This window comes from Halichoeres trimaculatus, unplaced genomic scaffold, assembly GCF_033239565.1.
Source record: "Halichoeres trimaculatus isolate MK-OKI-2021-1 unplaced genomic scaffold, fHalTri1.1 fHalTri1_scaffold_18, whole genome shotgun sequence".
NCBI lineage: Eukaryota > Metazoa > Chordata > Actinopteri > Labriformes > Labridae > Halichoeres > Halichoeres trimaculatus.
The window spans coordinates 24,133,080-24,155,389 of NW_027437196.1; the positions used below are offsets into that span (position 1 = coordinate 24,133,080).

Below are 22,310 nucleotides of genomic sequence, written 5' to 3' on the forward strand. Positions count from 1 at the left end.
AAAATACTCCAAAACTGTAAAAGTGCTCTACAAGGTGTAGTGATGAAAGAGGCTTTTCTACTCTACAACAGACAAGAATTCATTCACATGAGGTAATCATCTCTCTGTAGACCTGTTTTTACACTCCTGACCCTGACCTTTGACCTCTATGCAGCTAGCTGAAGTAAAGTGAGCCACAGATTTCCCCTGTCATGGATAAATATTTCACAGGGACCTCAGTAGTGAACTTCAGCGGCTTTTGGCAGCTTTTCCAAGTGAAAAGTCATACCTCAATATCACCTCCAAAAGCTGCACAGCCAAAAGAAATTTCATGTCACTGGGGGGCAATATACAGAGAGAAAGAGGGGGAGGCACTTTTTCAACTTCTCTGGAAAAAAAAAAAACACATCTTAGAAAACTCCCCCACTGCGTCTTCAAAGTCAGGTGCAAGATCCCAGGATTTTAAAGGGGTCATTTTTACAGGTCGATCTTCAAACTCCCCGACAAAAATCTCCTGTGAGTGTGACATCCCATTACTGTCCTGCCAATCATGTACCAAAGTGGCCCAGCGGGGGCAGAGCAACAAACAACACAGTCCCCCGCTGAGAAGATTAGCGCCACTGTCACAGGGTGCAGCAGGAGATGAAAACAGTAAAAACAACAAAGCTCTTCTTTACGCCAGGTTAACTGCAGCCACAGCTCTGTCTGGTGTCAGAAAAGTGGATGTCATTGTGTATTTCTGCTGAGGGGACGCATTTAGATGTTGGGTGAGGCTGATGTAGGATGGTGGTTGAGGTTTTTGCTTGCATGCAAAACTGAGAGATGGTTGTTGCAGGCTCTGCAGGGTGGGGGTCTGGCAGTCTAGCCAGGCTTCCTCTGCTCTCGTCCACTCGATGTAAATGTGGTTGGGCAGCACTGGGCCTCCATCAGACAGCCCTGAAGTAATTAGGTTTAGAATGATCATGCAGTGCTCGGAGATAGACCTTGAAGCATGGGGAGTTGTAGGGAGGCTCTGCGTGTGTGTGTGTGTGTGTGTGTGTGTGTGTGTGCCTAAGAGTGTGTGTGAGCAGAGGTGGTGTTGCACGATGGACTTAATTGAATCTGAAATCTTGTCGGCCTGAAATGAGATCCAGCGATGTCTCTCACGCTGCGTCCCAGGCAGAGGGCTGCAAACATGACTGAATTCATAAAGTGTGTTATTAAAGAGCTCAAATTAAGTGTAGCAGAGCAGCTCTCCATTCTCTACCAGGCCTGAGACTACTAATGATCCAACCCCAGAGGACTCACACAGACCCAACCAGAGAAACCCAAGACTTCTCTCCTCTCCTTTTTTTCTTCACTCTTCTCTTCTCTTCTTTTCTTCCCCTTCTCTTTTTTCTCTGCCCTCCTCTTATGTCTTTTCTCTTTGCATTTCTTCTCTTCTGTTGGCCCTGAGCAGAATTTTTTATCCCCAACAGCTCACAAGTTCATGAATTTATGCTACCCTTACATTTAAATTGCATTACAAAGCGTCTTTTTAACTCAACCTCTATAGAGAATGATACATGAAGAAATATTGGATGAATAAATAACAGATTCTTCATCGTATTTTTCCCATGCATTTTCCCCTTTGTTAGAAAAAAAACAGCTGAGAATCAGGAAACACAGAGAGGTGGATGCATGCAGTAATCCTGGGTAGGCAAATTAGCAACTGCTGCAAGGAGGACAGTGAAGCTAACTGGCGCTCGTCACACTAGAGTTGAATTTATTGAATGGGAATTTTGACCCAAAATAAAATCATGTTCTAGTAGGACCCAGACCTTTTTTTTTTCTTTTTAATAATAGTCTATCAGTAATAAGTTAGGTAGTAATTACTGCTAACTAGGGATGAGTATTGAATTAGGTACTTTTAAAGGTACCGATCAAATTCTGTCAATAGTACTGGGTACGGATTCATGTAAAATCAAAAGGTTACATGTTTAGGTACCTAAAAGCATCCTTGTGACTGATAGGAAGTGTAAGAGTAGGTAATTTTCCATGCAGGACATGAACACAGCATCACAAGGCTATATATTGAAGAGTTAATACGTTGAAATGAAAAAAAACTTGAGATTTTATTATGAAACAATTTGATATTTTTTACCAAATAAACACAAAAAAGTACCTGAAATTGGTACCGATACTGGTTGACAGGTACCAAGCATTGGTACTGTAGCATCTCAAATGTACCCATCCCTACTGGAAACCTTCTCCAGTCTTCATCCAGTTACACATATAGATACACTTACAAGAATACACACACCAGCCTACTTCTCTTCCTTCTGACAAATTAATTTATCCATAATATTTTACTGACTCATCATACAAGAAAAAACTGATTCATGGTTTGTTTTATACCAGTGATTTGTTTTTACAGCCACCGAGCCACATGACAAGGCTTAAGCCCTGTTTCCACCAAGCAGTCCGGCTTAGATCAGCATGGTTTGGTACAGGTTGGTCTCTCATGATAGGTGACGTGTAAGCCAGATGCCAATAGCTTCTGCTACATAATAGTGTGACACAGTGTATCCCACTAATAAATCCAACAAAGAAGAAAAATTATTTGTAAATGGCATGTGGCTCTTTGATAGAAAGCACAAACAAGTTTTGTTTCAGAGAAGGCTGTGTGCCATCAGGGGAAATACAGCTGCTCAGTCAGTGGAAATGCTGTAAAATGCGTGCCGCGCTGAGATCAACCGAACTTAATAGCTTGATGGAAACGGGGCCTTAATGACAATAACATGATCAATCCAACATGGTGTTTGATTTATCACCAGGTACAGACACCTGAGCTCACTAAACAATAGAACAGGTGAGTATTTAACATGAGAGGTCAAAAACCACTCAGGAAGAAAGAGAAACAAGTGTTTATCTGTAAAGTGTGTGTGACTGTCAAAGGAGAAGAGCAAGCGGGCAGGGCACTAAGAGAGGTCCTTTGAACACTGAGCATATTTGATGCTAGAAGGTCTCGCTGTTTATACCAAGGTGACTGTACCTGAGTGTGAAGCCCAGGTAAAGTCCATATACCTTATTTAAAGACGCCAGCCTGGTGAGCAGGCAGCTTCTTAAAGCCACTTGTGTGAACTCAAAGCCTCCCACAGCTGATGAGGTCCCACGCTGTGTGTGTGTTCTCCATGTGAGAAGACGTGATGCTCTTTATTGGGACTTTTGTGTTAATCCTTTTATCCTCTTCTTTCTTTCCTCATACCTGTTATCTTCTTGTCCTCTATCTTCTTTCCTCTTCCCTTCTGTGTCACCTCTTCACTGTTCTCCCCCTCCTTTCTTTATTTCTTTCATCCTCCCTTCTTCTAGCTCTTTGTTGACTTATCCTCTCTTTCCCTCTGTTATCTTTTCCTCTCCTTGTCTCTTTTCTTCCCCCCCTTTAACTTTCAACATGTCCTCCCATGTCTTCACACTGCAGCTATCTCCCCCCACCCCCCACCTCCCCATCCCCTCCACCGTCTCTCCTTTCATCAACCTTGATGTTCCAAACAGAAACCGCCCGATGTTTCTTAACTTCCTCCCTCTCCGTTTGATATTTGTTTTCAGCACTTTGAGACACTTTGATTCCACTTTGATGTTATTTTTTTTCGCTTTGGCCCGGATTGCTTTGATCAATCGGAGAAAGGCTGTTCCAATGCGAGCTGACTCTCACAGGACACGCGGATTTGAAAATAATGAGAAAACATTAAGAGTGCGTTCAAGGATCTGAGAGCGGCACTATCACATTTGTTTTTCTAAATAGTACAAATGAATGAGTAAAGCCCCCCCTGCATTAAAGCATACTGGATATATGTTTTTATATAAGGAGGGAAAAAGATATAAGGTAAATTGGAGGAGCAGGGCATGCTTGATATTACAGAGACAGAGGTGAGAAATGCACACGGGAGAGCCTATTTATTCCCCCCTATGTGCTATGCAAATGAAGAGAGCTGCCTGCTACAGTAGGACTCATTGCTAGTCTGCTCAGCCATCCAGCAGGCTTTGCATGTAATGAAATAGCGGCCTCTGGCTGGAATGACCTTTCCCATCCGCTGATGTGTACACACACCTTAACATGTGAGCGAGAAGATGGGTAGTGGGGGATAAACAATCCCAGTGAAGGCGAGGAAGACAAAAAGATGAGAAAATTGCTTTTGAATTACAAAGGTAATATCAATCGATGTTGAATTACACTTCTGATTTCCATCAAAGGCAACCAATTAAAGCTGGGCGCCGTATTCCTCTTGTTCTGTCAGCGTCTCGACATGTGTTCAGCATGTAAAGTGAAATTGTCTATTTTCCTCCTGCTTTCCCACATCTCGCTCCGTCTGGCTCTGATCTTTTCTTCCCGTCTTTGTTGAGAGTGTCAGGGAAATGGAGATTCCTTTCATGGCTGGAACCAAATTTTATTCCTGTCTGTGTTTGTTGTGAGGGACTCCTAATGAGGTCTGCACTGACAAACGGAGCTGTGTGAGATGTTCCCTCCTCTCGTTGGTGAGTTAAGGACGAGATGAATGTGAGGCTAAGAGGGGCGAGAAGAGGAGGTTGTAATGATGGTGTAAACTGACCATAACAGCATTTACCAAACAGAGGACAGTTCTAGATGCAAATCAAGGAAGACCTGTGATCTCTTACATATATTCAATCCAGAAACATTATTTAGCCTGTTCATAAAGAATAGAGGTAAAGAGCTGGCACAGGTCAAAAATATTGTCCCATATCACTTTGCTTTATATGTAATAAGATCAGAAACAATACTTAAAGTATTCAGAAGAGAATGAAATCTCCAGGTTGGGATGGGTGAGAACTTATTGGTTTGAAATTGTTAAACACATACCACCAAAGGCTGCCAATACCAGCAGCCAATACTTAAGGCAAAAAAAAGTCTTACATCGAGCAAGTCCTCCTTGGCAATAGTTGCTACTACATCGCTGCGGTTTGACACCACAGCAAATATGCGTCAGGTCCTGTTCAGACAACATGAATGAACCTGGGAGAGTTAACAGTTAAACTGTTTTATTTTGCACTTCAGTTTATTTTATTAAATACTTACCCTGACAGTTGTTAGTTTTATTTTGCATTTTTTTTAATTTAAAAAGAAAAAGAAACCGATTTTAAACTCAGATGGAATTATTTGTGTTATATTTTGCACTTTTGTTAATTGATTTAAAAAAAAAAAAATCAGAGAGTTTTTTGTGTTTTATTTTGGACTTTTTTTTAATGTATTCATCGGTTTGAAATTGTTAAACATGTCTGCTTTGTCAAATTACCATTTAGCATTAGCTTAAATAAGCCCTTAGTGTCTCAATAAATGCTTAATTCATTTTATCATGAAAAGTTATAGGTTACAGGAAATGTCAATGGTTATAAAAGTAAATTAAATTATTTTCTTATAGCATGTACTTTTAGTTCAAATTGCTTATGAAGTGGTTTACTGATCCCCACCAAGTACTAAACATTTTTTTTCATGTCATTTCTTGAATTTTGAACCAACCATACACCTTTACTTTTTTTAAACATATGTTGAATTACATCTCAAAGAGGGCATATTGTGCTTTTTTTTTAGTATTTATTTTGTCCCCCTAGTGCTCCTGTAGTAGCTATTCATGAAATACAGCAAGAAAACATTTATATGTATTTTTCTGAAACCTTTATTCCAGCCTCACTCTGAAACCCCTTGTTTTAGCTGCTGTCTCTTTAAGGCTCCCTGCTCCACAAACCCCCTTCCCTTTGACTGGCCAGCCCTCTGACAGCCTGTTGGGAGCTGTGCTATGAGCAGACCTCAGTGTTTGAGGCTCACACCTCCAATGGTATATAAACCATTCCATAGATCCTTATGCGATGACCCCATCATTTCAGCAAGTCTCGTGAGTATCTTGTGAAGATCTTTTGCTATTCCTACATTCTCACTTTACATCCATGTTTGAAAAATGGGAAAACAGAATTCTTCTCTTGAAGATTTTGATTCTGACTGGAAGTTTGGCTGACGTTAGTGTCTGTCAGACCTGGTGTGAAAAACTTGAGCTTGGCTGCTCTGTAGTTTCTTTCTTATAAAAGTGATTTTGTTTTATCACATTTTTCATAACCCTCTCTGCTCTCAACACAAGGATAATCCCGCTTTGATCAAAAAGTTTTTTCTTAGAGATGAGACCTTTAAGAAATCAAACCTTGGTTATGATTCACAAAGACAAATCTTCATCCTTTGTCACAGTGCTGCTGTCACTCTCCTCTGGTGTCTGCAGGGTGATAAAACATGAGTGGTTAGAAATTGTTGCCTTGATCTTGCTGTGATATTTGGTTGTACTTATCAGGATGTGGGAGGATTTTTAAGTATTGATGGTGACTCTGCTTTTATACTGATACCTGGTAAAATTTTTATCAATTCGACTTTAAAGATGTTCAGGTGTTCAGTTAATCTGGTTGAATATCTTGATTTAAAAGGCTTCCTGCTGCACATTTGATTTTGTTGATCCTGTCTGTGTAGCTTTTAAAATACATCCTGCCTTGGAGACACATCAGTTAGATCTACAGTGCAGCAGACAGAGGAGGAGTGTTCCCGGTTATTTATCTAACCCTGCTTGTGATGTACAGTCACTATCCCACAGATTCCACTGGGTTCCTACTCTTACTCATCCTCACTTTACTCACAATTACTGTCACTCCCCCTCTCTTTCTTTCCATATAACCCCTCGCATCCCTCTTCCCTCCTCCTCCCCAGCTGCCCTGGAGATTCATCGTGGCATTGACAGAAAGACCTCTCCCGTCTCTCTCTGAATGCTGGGAGGGATGTATATCACGGATCAGCGGTTTTGCTGTCTGCTTTCTCCGACAGACTCGAATACAGCATTTGGGCTGGTGTGTGTCCATGCCTGTATTTCAAAGTCTGACGTTTTACGAGACAGAGAACCTGCCTGGCTTCTCTCCTTGCCTGTCCTTTAGCCGAGCATTTTAGGAAACAGGGATGTGAGCGCCATAAAGTGCAACAATCTCCAGACCCATCAGTATGCATATTCTACAGGAATCAGTGACAGGAGAAGAAAACACCAGAAAAACTTGATGATCAAGTTAATTTATGAGGTAGATGTGTTTCATGATGACAATTATGAACAGTTTTCTTTCATCCTTGTTGCATAGCAGTGTGGTCTGACGTTTACAAGGTTAAAGCAGCTGCAGATATACCAAGAAGGAAGGTGATATCTGTGAGCCTCTGCCTGAATTTCTCTTCCTCACTTTGGCACTTGGATATCTACAGTTACCATCATTAGAAGAGCTGAGCAGACTGTGCATGCTGTGTTTGCTGAACGCTGACTTTTTGTGTTAGAGTCATGCAGCAGCAGCCGCCAGGCTGAAGATACAGAGAGTGGCAGTGATCAAAATGGCCCATTAGGAATGCAGTGTGCCGTACTGTATCTAGGTCACAGCCCCAACCACCTACTGTAGCTCTTCCAATGAGGGAAACCACAGCAAAGCCTCCTCCCCTCCCCTCCCTTCCCCTCTCTGCATCCCTGTGTCTGCCTGTGTGGGATGGTTGGGTAAGCTTTCACCAAGTATGTGTGTTTACTGGAATGTGAGATTGCATGTGTGTCTGCTTATATCATCTTATTATCAGCTACGTACATGTCTGCTTTGCATAAACACGATTGTTATATTTCGGAAAATTTATCACAAAAGCACCCAATGACCTCTTAAACACACGGACACAGTCTCATTATGTCACCTGTTGGTTTCTGAGGAAATGAAGTCCAAAAGTGTCAGTCATCACTATAGAAATGGAAGTGCAAAATCCTGACTTATTTGCCTGTGAATGCAGCATTCACAGGCAAATAAGTCATGTTGAGGCCACTGCTCCGCTGCCAGGCAAACAGCTAAAACATGCCTATTAAAAACAATTACTACCCTTGTTATGAATAATTTGGCATTTAACTGTTTGCCTTAAGTGTTGAGTTACGAATGAAAAAAAAGGAAGAAGAAATCCCTCACCACTTACTGTAAACATGTTTGAACAGCCTGGTGTAAAATTGGATGGTTTTATATAAATAAATAATATAAAATAGGGTGGAATGAAGTAAAAGGTTCCATTACTGCATGATAAAACCACTAATGGGACCACCTTACCAAAATACACTGTTTTAATTGTTGAAATATAAAACTCTGTAGCTGTCACTGTGCAGAGTATTCTTAACTATTTGTTGCTTAAATGATCTTTTCTCTACTATCAAAGTTTATAATGTCATTATTAGTGTATCAGATAAAGTTTAAGTTGACTTCTTCAAAATAAAATACAATATTTTGAAATGTTTTAAATATAGTGTGGTCCTACACTGGTATCATAACTACTTGCTCTAAATCTCTAGCCAGACTCTCCACCTCTGTTTTCCCCAAATGGTGGAATGAAGTCCCCAACTCCATATGATCCACAAAATCCCTTTCTTTTTTTTAATGAGATGTCTTATATCTTAATTGTTCAGGAAACAATTAGACTCTTAATCAAACCCTCCTGCTCTTTGTATCAGGGGTAGGAGGAACCAGACGGTCTAAGACACAGCTCTTAGTGAATACTTGGCACTGACAGTGCTGAATATTGAATGTTGCTCACAATATTACTGACTGTAAATTATTTCTTGTAGTCAATTGTATTTGTATTATTTTAAGAAAAATAAATAAATAAACAAAAACAAATAAATTAATAAAAATGCACTTTTTCTGCCAGTAGAGGGCAGCACCTGCAGCCAGTAAAACTCAAAGCACTGTGTTGCACAAAGGTTTTTCCCTCCAGTCTAAATTCTTGCTTGTAATGTACATCACTTTGGACAAAGATGTCTGCTAAATGAAATCGTTACAATCCAGAAACATTTGAACTGGCGTTTCTCAGAATTAGCTTAATTTCATTGTACTGTTTGTCCCTTCTGCAGGAGCTGTTAGCTTAGCGCCCTATTTGGTCACAGGCTTGTTCTTCAATAATATGGCTAAGCTAACCAGCTTTATCTGTGGGTAATAATGAAATGACGGTAAATACTCAGAGACACTTGACATAATGATCAGCTAATTGAGGGAGTTGATGTCACGTGTAGCAGGCTTTTTTGGAAAGGTAGATTAGGATTTTTAAATGTGATACATGAGTCCAAACTACAGGCGAGAGGAATTGGAGGTAGTTAGTTGGGGCTGCGATGACAAAAGCTCTGCACTTTGACCCTTACACACTTTTACCTTCTGAGCATGGTTTTGTGACAGTGTTGAAGCCCCCCTTGGACTCTGTGTGTATCTTTTGTAAGACAGTGGTGGCAAACATGGCCTGTACAGTTTCAAGATACCCTGAAACAACCATTTTCCTGAGACACGCTGGTAGATCTAAAAAACATTCTTGAATACCGGGTCAAATTTGACCGAGTACCCGAAAGGGTTAAGGTGGTTTTGGTGATAAGGCTGTGGGAGGTCAGCATCTGATAAGCAAAGGTGGCGAGATGGGGGTTGTTGTTTGACAAACTGGGTCAAGTTTGAGGGGGCGGGGTCATTGAGAGCTTTGTAGGTGATGAGGAGGAACTTGAAGTGGATTTAGTTTCCTTTAATATGGGCTCTGTGACCTCTCTTTGATTTTGGGGCCGACCTCCAGAGGACACTTGGAAAAATGCATTTTCTTAACCTTTGTATTTGTTGCCTTTTTAGACACTGGAGGTTACAGCTTAGTTAAACCAATAGCCAAACACTATTTACCCTAATCAGGATACATAAACACATAAACACACATAAACAGATATAAACAAACACCTGAACTTCCTTCTGAGTTGCTCAAGTGTGTCTATGTAAATCGTCCTTCAGAAACTCCCTCCCCGCTGCGCTCATACGCTTTAACAAATGGCTGTATGAATGCATTCGGACTGTTTATTTGTGTTGTAATGAGAGGCTTTAATCAGAGGTGTCAGGGATTTGAAATGTTCGTCTGAGCGTGTGCAAAGAGGCCCCTCCCCTGCCTCCTGCACAATGCACAAACACACTCACATACACACAACTCAGTGATTTATGTGAAACATTAAAGGCAATCATGTCGGGCTGGGCCTCGTCCTTTGTATTGCACAGGCTGTTTGAAATATGGAAAGCCAAGCTGTCTGTGATATACAGGCACACACACATATAGATGAACACTCACACTCACACACACAGATGCTTGTGTGTACGTGCTATTGCTTGGAAATGAATAATTGGCACACAGAGCAAACAGATGAATGCCTTTTTTCTTCTAACACACAAACCCGCACACATGCAGAAACTTTTAGTTGTAGCTACACATTCAGAAAACCCCCATCCACAGCCCACACACACACACACTTGCACACACTTTTTTCAGTTCAGCACTTGCTTTGATACTGATAGTGAGCAGCTCTAAAGCAGAGAGCATCCTCAGACATTCGCTCTGAAGCAGCTCCATGTGTCTTCACGCTGTCTGCTCTCTGTGGCTGTAAAAAAGAACATTTCTCAATAAGAGCGGATTAACTGTTGCTGGGATTTTGAAAATCCACCATGCCCTCCTCCACACTTACACATATTCACACATAATGGCACAAACAAAGAAGTACAGCAAGATATCTGAAGGATGGAATGAAACCCTTCAAAAAGGCCATCGGCTCTGTGTTACTGACCGTTTTTTCATGCGTACAGTTATTTTTGTCTAAGCCCTTTTTTTGCCTGCTTTCCTTTGGGGTGTTGATGTTGGGGTGAGAGCGTCTTATCTCTCTGTTTTTCTTCGGTTATCTAAATTTCCTAACAACCAGACCAGCAGTGGTTTGTTGTTGTTGTTGTTATTGTTGCTGTTGATGTCATTCCGGCCTTGGATTCACACATTGACTCGGATAAGGGGAAAATAAAAGGCTGCAAGGGAAAACAGAGCATGTCAGAGAGATAAATTCTGAATGAGGAGTGTGAAGAGGAGAAAATTCAGAGAGGAGACCTGAAAACTAAGAGGAAATGCTTGCTGGTACAGTGAAAAAGAGATAAATGCAAATCTGGAAACAGTTTTCTGTAGCATCAATCTCAATGCAAGTGTGTTTCAGTCATTTCCATACAATAACCTCTTTATGATAAGCAGATGGGGACAGCTGTGTTGGTTGTGAATGAGGCTTTTATTTATATTCCACCAGCTGAGATGGCATACATAACATTTACCTGTAGATTATTTTTGTTTTCATTCTTTCTGGTACAACGTGAGTCCTTCCAGGCCGTCAGTGTCTTCTTCACTCTGCAGGGAAACCTCAGAGCCAAATATGCTTCATGTGAGAATCATTTCTCCTCTGTCTCACCCGCGGTACTGTCCTCCTACTGAGGCACGTCCTGATGTCATGAATAAATGCATGTCATACCTCAACAGTGCGGGACACACCACTTTCTCACCTGGCGTGAACCATTTCGAGTCCCATCCCTTCTCCACCTCCTCCTCCTTCTGTTGCTCTTCAGGGTTCCCCTCCAGAGCTGCAGCCAATCAGCAGCAAACACCCTGCTCCTTCCTCTTAAAGTGAAATGGATTGGCTCAGTGTGTGCTCGCCTTTGTCCAATAAGGTGAAAAAGAAGTAATGTCATACCCTGCTCTGACCTGTAAGAGGCAGAGTCTCTGTGCATTACATACTAGGTTTAAAGGCACATTCCACATGAAAATATCTCACAGATCCACTGATGAATCATCTCAAACTTGAGTGAAAATGCATCAGATTGCAGCCTCTTGTTTAAACGTAGTCCGGCTGAGCAGGGGAAGCGCTGACTGACATTACAGGTTGTGGATAATGAGTTCCGCGGGGAGGAAGATAATCGGCTGCCTGTGGCTGAAGGCTGGAGGGACGACAGGAGAACATCCTCCCTTACCTCTCCAGGGTCTGTGTCCCAGGAAAGCAGCACCAGCTCCACACTAAGGCCACTCGACAATAACGGCTGCCCCTTTAATGCCTGTTAACGATCGCTGGGTCACAGTTTGATTCCTGACAAAGGACAAAAACTCTCCCTTTTTCTTTCCCTGACTGTCCTATTGGATCCTGTTACAAGGTGTGTGTAGGTTTGTGTGTGTGCCTCACCCCAGGTAGAGAGTGTTTACTCACCTCAGCTGCAGCAGCACATTGCTAGAGAGGACGGACAGCCTTGCCTTCCTAACAAGGCACTATTAAAATTACATGCCACTGTCAGGGTTTTGCCCTGGGAGCAGCACAGTCCACAGATCAGGCTTCATATTGACATGCCCTTGCATTACACAGTGATAACTGAAAAAAAAAAAACAGAGTGTGTTTGTTTGGGAGCATGTGTGCTTCTCTAATCTTTCTGCTGCCTACTTTTGTGCCATCAATACGATGAAAATAAGGTCTTTGATTTGTCCTGCAAAACAATAAAATAATGTATTCTTTCACACAGCTTTATAGATTATCACCATGAAATTCAGTGGGTGAAGGCACGGTTATTTATTTTCTTCCTGACTGTGACAAATACAGTTTGGAAAGGACGGGGCTGAGACACCACATCAGACGTCTGCGGGGGACTTCCCCCTGGGAGATTTGGATTAACTTTCAGGTTGGCCGAGCAGAAACCATAATGATTCTCTCTGTCTGCCCTTGAAATTATCTTCTCATCACTTACTCACATTGATAGATGCAGTCTCTTTCTTCTTTCTACCTCACCTGCTCCTTTTTGGGGGTTTGAATACAGCCCAAAGATTCTACATTGGATGCAGTCTGACATAGTGTTAAATCTACACATTGTTGCGTTTACTTTTGGAAAACTACACATCTGAGGGAAAGAAATTGACAGCTATTCATGCTGTCCTCCCTCAGTCAGCAGCCTCCAGTGAACAAACCACAAATTCCCCACAGAAGATGTCAGAAGCGATTAACTTCTCTCAAATCTACTCCCCAGATTAAATGATTGTAACAATCAAACTGGCTTTGAGGCTTTGCATAATTTACTTTTTTCTCCCTCTTTGGTAATTCTGTCTTTGACTTTTTCCTCCACTGTTGTGCTGCAGCCTTGAAGTATTATTACCCTGTAAATCAATGAAGATGATGTATGAGGCATCCACTGCTACTGGTATAAACCCTTCTGTTTGTTGTGATATATGAGGATGTATCGTATTGAATGGAGTACCTATTTACTGACTGCTTCTAGGAAAAGCAGATACATACAGCACAGCTAGCTTCTCAGTAATGTGCCTAATGTGTAAAAAAAAGTGTTTGGAAACATTATATTTTATGAGATGATGTCGACAGATATAATATCCAAGACACTTTGATTGAATGCTTCAATTTTACTCTTAATGCTTCAACACATCAGTGGCCATCATAACATTAATGCAGCATATATTATAAAGGATTGACACATGTTAGATTACACTGCACCCACAGAAGGTTTGATGGCTAATCAGACATTATCAAGAGGAAATGATGATGAATCACACAGAGGAGCTCATGCTCTTAAATATCCCCTACATCTCTTTTTCTATATACTTCACAGCAGCATCCTACAGATCTACATCTCACTCAGCTGTTGTACGTTCACGCTCATGTAATCTCCACTGAATGTATTTCCGCCCAGGTGGCGGTGCAGTCGTATCTCCACACTATCATTCTTTGTCTTTTGAGGTCCTCTCTGGGTTTGTGTATTCATCACTGTTGCGTGCTGTTTGCCACAGTGAGATAGATGCTTAGGAACGGATCATTAAACAGGGCTTCGGTCTGGTGGACTAAAGCAGAAAAGTAAGATAAGAGTTTTATGAGAATGCAAATGGCATATAATTGTTTACCAGCCTTTAATGGAGATTTAGGGTTCAACAGCTGCTCAGAAAGTGACCATTGCGAGTCATTACTCATGGCTTTAACAGCATGTTCTTAGCAGCTGCTAGGAAACTCCATTTTCTCTTCATTATTTTCCCCCTGTGAAGAAACGCTTTACATTTGCATAGACATATTTTTTTCTGAATAGCAGTTGCATTGTTTGGATGCAAAGAGATCAAAGACAAAACTTCGTTTTAATACTCAAACTATTCTAAACATGTTTTAAGCAACACAACAGCAGGTTGCTCATATATTTGTGGTTGTTGAAGATTGACCTCTGTTTGGTGACAGTGAAGCTTTGTTGGCCTTTTATGAACGCTTGGCCTTGACTGGGCACCAACAAAAGGAAACATTACAAAGTAGATGTAGATTCTCAATGAATGACTCTTGTCCACAACTTTCCCATTGTGATCTGTACTTTGTACATTTTCAACCATCTTATACTGTAGTGTACTAAAAGGGAAGCAGGGCCGTTGCAGTAAAATAACTGAATAAGTTAGCAGTGAATCACATTCAAAGATTGAAAAGTGAAATGTGCAAAAACAAAGTATTTGCAAACACAGGCAGAGTTTGAGCTCAACTCATGAGGGAATAACTCTTGCAACTGAAGCAGATGGTAACATACACTGTTCAGTTATCACCACAACCACTAAAACACACAACAAATACATATAAAAGAAATTGATAAAAAATAAATTATAACAATCTGGTCAGAGAAGAGCCAGTAAGGACATGTGAACAGGGCAATACCAGTGATCCGTGCAAGTTTCTGGCTTGTGAATGCCCACAGGTAAATCACCTCATTTGACAACCTCACTGATATGTGTGTCAAGAAAGTGAAACAAAACGTGTTACTTTCTGATACTCCATGGCTCCTAAATAAACTTCAAACATATTTACAAAATACACGTTTGTTCACCGTTAATACTGCCAAGTGGTTGCAAATAGTCAACTAGACTGTTTCTGCGGAAATCGTGAGGGGAGCTGGGGCGACGGCAGGGTTTTTTTGCATTCATTACACACAGTGAAGTAGTTCAGACACCCAGGAGAGATGTCACCAGGCCTTAGTCATGTGTTTTAGACTGACGTCACCACACACTTCCACACATTTCTGGTTTCTGGTTTAACTCAGGGCAAAAATACCTCATACATACCCATGCACGCTTTACAGTATTCTAACTCAAAAACAATATATCATGTATATAATGTACATAGTACATGCTTCACACATGAACCATGACATGGTGCATGGGGGACAGTGGCTTGTTGCAAAGCCTCAGCCCCCGATGAAGAAAAAATAAATTAACAGGAGACCACTCCCCATAGCTTTGCTTGTTGCAAGCCCAAGCCCCAAATTAAACACTCCTCAATCTGAGATAACTAGAATCCAGCAGAGTACAAAAACCAACAGATGATGCTAGAAAGAGGTGCTTGGAAACTGATCTTTTGGTCTTTGGAAACCTTCTGGAAACAGACTGCATGTTGGTTATTGCTGCAAATCTTTCTTGATTTTATTGTACCTCCTGATACACTACCCCCAAAGTAAAACACTCCAAATGTAGCAACTACAAACTAGAGTCATGTCATAGTGTGTGCCAGTAGAAATCTAGTTTGTCTGGCAGGTGAGTGGTGCAGCTGGATCTAAGTAGATAAGAGGTTCACCTGTACGTCACAATCATAGAAGATACAGTACTGGTGGCTGACAGAACTATGGACTTTACATGGAAAAGAATGTCCCAGAAAAAGTTTCACAGCAGCACAGATACTGCAGGTTTTGGATCAAAAATGAGAAAAAAAAATGTTGGCAGGAAAACATTCAAGTCTCCCCCCTCTGAAAGATCCACTAAAACAAATTTTAAGTAACACACCATGTGTTGCATGTTATAACATGAAACTGCAGAGAAACAGACTATCTTGTTAATAATCTGCCTCTCTCAGACATTCAGACGCATCATTGTGGTGTTAATAATGTTTAATAAACTGCTAAAACACTTGAGAGTGTCAGGGGGTACTGAGTTTTATACAAGTTAAACTGAGTTATGAAGAATATTTTATCTGTTAATTAAGCTATCTTTACCAAACTTCTACAGTTTCTCCATCGCCAAGTTTCTCTGCCAATCAATATCTTATTATCAAGCCTCATCAACTTCACTCCCAATATAACTTCTCGGATTAATGCCAAGGTGACAATACTGGTTCAACAGTGCAGCAGCGATGTCTGAGTTTCTCTCCTGACACTGATTAACTTCAATCATCACAGTTTTTATTGGATTCCTTTGTTTTCTCAAAGAGCACACTCATCTCACAGAGTCAGGTATGAAAGTCTCCACTCTTTACTTTTGTGTACCAACTATGGCAAATTTCTTTATTTTCTCTCTGAGAGAGTAATGAGTGTGGAAACTTTATTTTGGGGTTTGAACGTCACTGGAGGTTTGGTGACTAATCCTGTGTTATAGCCTGGTCCCACTGGCAAGGCTCATGCTGCTCAAGCGAAAGGCAGAGCCATGTGTCAGTGAACCAGCAAGCCCTGATAGACTTCTAATAGCTCTGTGCTTTCCTCCGCCCCTGCTTTGATGTGGCAACCTGCTTCTTAGGCCACCAGCGATGGGTGAATAGCTGCCTGACCAGTGCCCCGTTCAGTCTAATCCACCAATGAGTTTCACTGTGACAAATCCTTCAATGCACTGATGATGATACAGAAGAAGTAAAACTCTGGGGTAGAAGTTTGTCCCCCTAAGAGTTGGTTTATGATCTGGTCTTTTCTGCTCAAGACAGAAAAAAAAAAAAAACGTTGGGAGAAGAAAAGAGGAAGGTAAATTTTCCTGAGGAAGTTAATGAAAGACCTTGAAGTGAGGCGAGGGAAGCTGTCACCTGCTCTGGTGATAGATAGCAGGCTCACTATTATTAGCATTCCCATGCCCAGAGTTTTATGCCTTACTCCAGCCATTTGTTGATTAATTAATCAGGTAATGTATGCTACCCAGCCTACAAAAGAACCCAGATATCGCTCCCTCTGCCTCGCCTGGGCTTTCTACAAAACCACAAACCAGGACCTCCCAACAGGCCGCAGCGCATTGAAAAGATTACAATTCCAAAGCAGCCACTTGCAAAGAGAAGCCATTTACACAGAGGTCCTGACTGCTTTCAATGTAAAGTGGAATAATAAACATCCATGAGGGAAACAGGCTCCCATTTCATGAATATATTCACTTCCACTGGCCCAAAGTCAACCTTGTCTGATGTAATTTTTTCAGCTTTCTGGGAAAGTTTTCAAACTGTCAAATAAAGCTCAGCTGTGAGGAAGGTAAGAATACACCCTGAGTGAGGCACGGTGGCTCTGAGAGACAGCACAGCTTTATGCTTCCTTTGTTTCTCTGTCAGAAATAGACCAACTCTGCACACAAATAAAGAACATTATGATCAGTTTATGCAAAAAGAGTGAGGTTAGTTCTTTGTCTTTGTCTTTTTAAATTTGCAATTGCATTTAACCCAAATGTTTTAAGGATCAACTAATACAGATTAATATTCTTATCACTGTGTTCAGTGCACAGATGTACAACTTCCTTTTTTAGAATGAGCATGTGCAAAACCTGGATATCTGTCTGGAATACATCCTTTATTTGTATCCTGCCACATTTTTACTTCCTCCACAGCTGGTTACTTTGGAAGCTGCAGGATGTGGAGTCATGTTGTTGTGATCAGGTCTTTCCTGTCTTTCCTCATAGGAGAAAACAGTGAATATCCCTCAAATTTGTTCATAGGTAGACATTCCTTTATCATAAGTGTTTTTTTTATTGCTTGAAGTTTTATGAAGATTTTAGGCGAACAGATCCAAAAGTTGTCCAACCTCAGGACACACGACATTATAAGACAACTACAGTTATCAACGTGTGATGTCTGCAAGATATCTGAGGTGGCGTCTGAAAATCTTTTTTTTTTTTTTTTTTAAACTTACATGTTATTAAGCAATGCTCAGTGTAAAAAGTGTGGAAAAGATCAGAGGAGGCAGATAAGAGCCTGAAGCAGCTTGAGTATGTGCCCAATGATTGCACAAAGCATCCACTGGTCCAACACCGCTTGCAAGGTTTAAACATAATGCACCACTCTGTGACTTTCCTGACTTTCTCACATTGACTTAAGGTCTATTTCTTCTCTCTTTCCGTACAAAAATGTATTTGTCCTTTCCAAATGATGTCACCATCACTGCTCACATACTTCCATACGTCCTTTATGTTGGCTCTACAGTTAACCAATACATCCACCAGGGTGGGCATCCTAGAGTCTTAAGTTTATGACAACAAAACTCAAAAACAAGCATGGTGACTGTGGAGGAGGTGTTGCTAATGTGCCTCTTGCATAAAAGACAAAAACGGAGGCAGTGTTGTAGCAGGTGGTGGTCGATGAGGCTGTTAATTACATTGCAAAAGTTCCACCATTTTTATTTCTTCTTCATGTCCCATTAAAGCTTGTATCAGGTAGTAAGAGCAACACTGCCCCCATGGTTTCCGGTGGTACTGCTCCATTTGGTCTGTATCCGTGAGCTTTATGGAAACGTGCAGAAGTACGGAAAAAATGAAAACAGAGTGTGGACAAAAGGCAGCATCTGTATCTGTATCCGTATGTAACGTTGAGCATAGATAGGCCTTGCAGCCCACCCTGATATATTGAGGATGTTTTACTGTACATATGTGAACACAGCTCTTCTTTCAGCCAGAGGAGTCAGATAATAAAGTTGTCCATTTATTATATGTGTGTGTTTGTGAGTTTGCAACCCTGTAAATATACTTCACTCCATGCCAGCTGCATGCCTCCGTTCTATTTTCCCTTCCTCATCATTTCCTCACAGCCTTCAGTCAGCCAGAAGCCCCAGTCATTTATTCACCCAGCACCGAGCTCGGCCGTCTGGAGGAATTTACGATCATCGGCTTGGCTTATTCTCACCTCGCTGTAAAGCTGTAATGGATTTACCACCAGTGTGTCACTCTCGTCATTAAAATGTAAAAGTTTGCGACACTGCCTCGAAAGTTACAAATGATGCCAGGCAGTTTCCTGCGATTACATTTCACCTGGTTGCAAGTGGTCCCCCCCATCCCGTCCCACCTCACCCCCCACGCTCACTCAAAACCAAATCATGTGCTGTCTCTGCTCCATCACTCTGAGTAAACTCTACAGCTCAGGGAGGAAACGGGAGCTCATCCTCGCCTTCAGAAAGGGGAGTGTTGCCATTTTATACTTTCAGACTTCCTCTTCTCACAACCCACTGAATTCATTTTGATGTCCACAATGACGGCCCGGTTAGAAGGGAACTTGCAGCATAGAGTTATCTTCTGATACGTCCCTGTGCAGTTTGATTGCATTTATATGAAAATGGCCGAGTTATTCTTCCAATAACGAAAGGATGCCTTTGGAGACTCCTGAGCTGTCTCGGCAGTACACATCCGACCTGAGCGTTTTGACAGTTTGACACTTTAATTTCCTACAGAGTATTTCACCTGAATTTCATGGACAAAGAAAGAGACATGCTGCAGTTAAACAAAAAAAAAGTGCACATTGACTTTGAATTATGAAAGTTAAATCCTCTCTGCCCTTCTCTATTACTCAGGTTTGGGAAGCACCGGAGGGATGAGCGTCCAGGAGACAGGATGGAGAGAAAGGGCTCCAGTAAATCTAAAGCTGAGGACATGCAGGCGTCGGAGGAGGAGACCCTGCGGATGAGGATGGAACAAGAGAGGTGAGTGCTCAGACAGAGCCTTGGCCTGCTAAAAGCTCGAACAATTAAGTCTCAGCCGAAGAGGGAAAAAAAAAAAGAAAAAAAAAGCCCTGTTGACCGGGAAATTAGCTAACAACCTCATTAGCAAAATGGTGGGGCAAGGTTTGGAAATTCTGGGAAAGCACTCAGATGTCAATTTGTGAAAGGTCCTTTTCTTTTATATCAGTACATTAAATAGATCATTTATGGATTGTTGCTGCCTCTGCCATTCAGAGGCGCTGACCTCCTAATGGTGCTCACAGGCCCCTGTGGATTTGGCATGATTGAATGGTGCTCATTATAATAGTGAAATCGATGTAGCTCCGCGTTTGTCTTCTCCTCCTGCTCGCCCAGGTTGTTAATCGCTTAAGAATACGCCGCTCTTTTTATCTGCCCCTCTTGGCTCCATGTCCCCTGGTGTTTGTGGACATCAGAACATCCAGAAGAATGAAGCGAGGCATTGGTTGTAGCTTGCTCTTATCCCTCACAGACACGTCCAATTCAATTCCCCGGAGCAGAGGACACAGAATTGGTGGCGAGGCAAATGAAAAGACAGCTTGCTGCCTCCATTGTTCTTCTACAGCAAAATGAACTCAGTAATCAAACTGGCGTTGGTAATAACGGCTAATTGAATCGAAACAATAAGGCCTGATAGGGCTCCTTCTTTCAGTGGAGGGGAAGAAGGATGCCTGGTTGCTGGAAATGCACAGCAGCAAAAACACAAACAAATGCTTCCACAAGCCCACTCCCCTGCTGAATGGAACATCTGCAGGCCCAGCTTCAAAAGCAGTGGCACGTTTCTTGTTGGTATTCAGCTGTGACTTGCAGTGAAGGTCTTCTCCACTGTGAACCCCTCTGGCTGAGGGCCCAACACATTTCCCTCTGTGCACCCTGGAGACTGTCAGGCCTGGCCCTCCATCCAGAACTGTCCCCTTTGAGAGGCTCCCAGAGGACCGTCACGCTTAGCAGTAGAATCGACCCAGACATGCAGTGGGCACGAGATGTGTAGAGTACATGCTCCCACAACCCACAAACACATTCACTCTGTCTAAATCCCACTCCTATTCCCTTTCTTTCACCACTGTCACACTCTTTCTTTGTCTCCTACTTTGTGTCGGGCTTGGTTGTGTCCATTCTGGACGTCTATACTTCAACGTCTCAGCTCCCCATGCACAAGGCCAGCCTAATTCTTCTCTTTTTACCTGTTCCAAAATCCCATGGCTCACCTCGCAGGAATTGTCCCTCAGTTAATGGAAACAGAATCCTGAGGGAAATTGTTCTTGGTAATAATAAACCAACCTGCCATGAAGACCAGTCGATATTCAAAGCATCAGAGTTCAGCAAGACGACAGCTCAGAAATCCATTACTTCTTGTATTTTTGGTGGCACTACTGTAAAACACTCCCAAGGTGCTGCGCTTGATTGTTGTAGTTCTCTGCTCAAGGCACACTCTCTGATTGATTACATTGCTGCCACGGAGACAGGGCCATTCAACAGTGCGTTTATGAAATTATGGATCGGACCGTAACGGCTTTCCCCGAAGTTGGCAGTCGTCAGCCGGCACCGTGTGTCAGCACGACCCGACATGGGCTGCAGCCAAACTCCCGGCCTGGCTGACATTAGCAATCATTAATTCAAGCAGACGGCTTTGACAGGGGCTTTTAGTGATTCAAAATAGGAGTCAGTGAAGAGGTGAGGCAGATTAATTCATAAAGCCTGCCCTTTTTACTCTGCAATAAGGCGGCTACGGCCATATTTTTAAAACTCTGACCTTGATATGATTCATGTAATTCATGGTTTGGCTCGCTCTTCTTGCAGACACAACTCATTTACTCTGAGTCGAATGTTCTCCTCTATTGATATCTTGTCATCTCAGCATATGGACTAAATACGATGAAGAAGAGAGTTGATAAAACTTGGATCTTGTTGCAGGGGCTTGCGTGCAGCCTGGTGCATCACAATGATGAAGATTCCTTATCAGCAGCGCTCGGTTTGCTCAAATCTGGCAGGTTGTCCTCCTCTCATGTGATTGACTGTTTCATGTCTCATTAGGACTCGTGGTTAGCCTGATCTAAATCTTTGTTTGGCCCAGCACAAGCAGACATCACTGTTTCACTCATGCCTGTGAACAGCACGCGAACATCCCTATCTGATTGGCTCACGTTGAGAAGACTGGTCAAAACAAGCCCTCTGATTGGACCTCAGGCGGGCTGGAAAGCAGCTTTGTTTGTGAGTTTGGCCCTCATTCATGCAAGGCCGTAGGGGAGACTTGAGAGGAGGGAACACAGGGATGGTAGTGTTGTTGAAGCTTCTATCAGTCTCTGGCTTATCTCTGCACGTTAGCCCTGGAACTATATTTTCCTGGTCAAAATGGGAAGCACACAAAGACAGCCTGACAATGTTCTTTCTTCATTTTCTGCCTTAACCCAACTCCATTCTCTCCGTCTTTCTCTCTGGCAGCTGATTATGATGTCCATTCCCTCTTATCTGCTTGGCTCCGGTTGGCCTCTAATCAGCAGCCAGCACTCCACTGCCGCTCTCCTCTTTCCTGCTCCCCAGACCACAGCAGAGCACATCCCTGATTTTTCTTTTCTAGACAGCGGCCTGCTTCCTCTTGTTTGTTGTTCGACTCTCTGCTAAGTCAAGATAAACAAAACTTGACCAGTGGTTGTGACTTTAGACAAACAGTGAAGCTGGATTCAGGCTGAAAACTTTGTTTTTCATTCAACAAACTGTTAATTCTTTCAGCACACAGACCCTCAGAGCCACTGACAAACAAAGTTATC

At 42.1% G+C, this 22,310-nt stretch overlaps 1 protein-coding gene across 2 annotated transcripts in view; it reads left to right on the plus strand.

Annotated features, from left to right (window-relative positions):
- LOC141807267 (partitioning defective 3 homolog) overlaps positions 1-22,310 on the plus strand; it is a 540,268-nt gene that overhangs the window by 406,194 nt on the left and 111,764 nt on the right. For both annotated transcript variants that reach the window (XM_074693146.1, XM_074693147.1), the window contains one exon: positions 19,378-19,506. In XM_074693146.1, the coding sequence (XP_074549247.1) occupies positions 19,378-19,506 (129 nt within the window). The remainder of the gene's footprint in view (positions 1-19,377; positions 19,507-22,310) is intronic.